The sequence below is a fragment of the Corvus brachyrhynchos genome, unplaced genomic scaffold (assembly GCF_000691975.1).
Source record: "Corvus brachyrhynchos isolate BGI_N302 unplaced genomic scaffold, ASM69197v1 scaffold266, whole genome shotgun sequence".
NCBI classification, from domain to species: Eukaryota; Metazoa; Chordata; class Aves; order Passeriformes; family Corvidae; genus Corvus; species Corvus brachyrhynchos.
This window is the reverse complement of record NW_008238633.1, coordinates 2,058,406-2,059,101: the sequence shown is the minus strand read 5'-3', so window position 1 is coordinate 2,059,101 and position 696 is coordinate 2,058,406. Positions and strand designations below refer to the sequence as shown.

Sequence of the window (696 nt, the reverse complement as noted above, 5' to 3'; positions counted from 1 at the left end):
TTCTCTCTCCTCTTAATGGAGCCCCATTATTGAGGGGATGCTGAACAGGTGGAGGATGATGCAGATTTTCACAAAGCCATCAAGGCTCTTTCCATCTTTTATCATTTCCCTTTGGTTTGGATGTTCTTCCAGCCCTTCCCTAGCCACCCACCAGCCACTTTTTCTCCCCCTGCCCATTCTGCTGTTGAAGGAGAACCAGTTTGCTCGTGGATTAGCAGCGCTGTGTCTGTTTCTTGGCAGGTCATTCCGGCCTGACTTCGTGCTGGTCCGGCAGCATTCCTACAGCATGGCCGAGAACGAGGACTTCCGTAACCTGATCATCGGCATGCAGTACGCCGGCATCCCCAGCGTCAACTCCCTCGAGTCCATCTACAACTTCTGTGACAAGCCCTGGGTGGTGAGTGCTGCACCTGGGAATCTCCTGGGCCCGGGAATTCTGCTGCTGCAAAGCCTTTCTTTAATTGCCTCTTTCGTTGCCCTTCGCGAACGTTGGTTATCCAACTGCAAACCTCCCTCGCCGAGCGGTGGAATAGTGGAAGGGTTAAAAACCAAACTAAGACATTTAAATAATGGGTTTTTTTTTTCCAAGAGCCAGTGTGGGGACGGAGAGGGAAAATCTTTGTAGTACAAATAGAGAAATAAGTGAGGCATCCAATGGAAAGGCTCCCCACTGCTTACACGCTTCCTCAAAGTGAG

The 696-nt window shown here is 50.6% G+C and overlaps 1 protein-coding gene across 1 annotated transcript in view; it reads left to right on the top strand.

Moving 5' to 3' along the window:
* Positions 1–696, top strand: part of SYN2 (synapsin II) — a gene marked incomplete at its 5' end in the record, with an annotated part of 97,977 nt that overhangs the window by 6,003 nt on the left and 91,278 nt on the right. Inside the window, one exon of the mRNA XM_017737290.1 lies at positions 241–397. Within this exon, the coding sequence (XP_017592779.1) occupies positions 241–397 (157 nt within the window). The remainder of the gene's footprint in view (positions 1–240; positions 398–696) is intronic.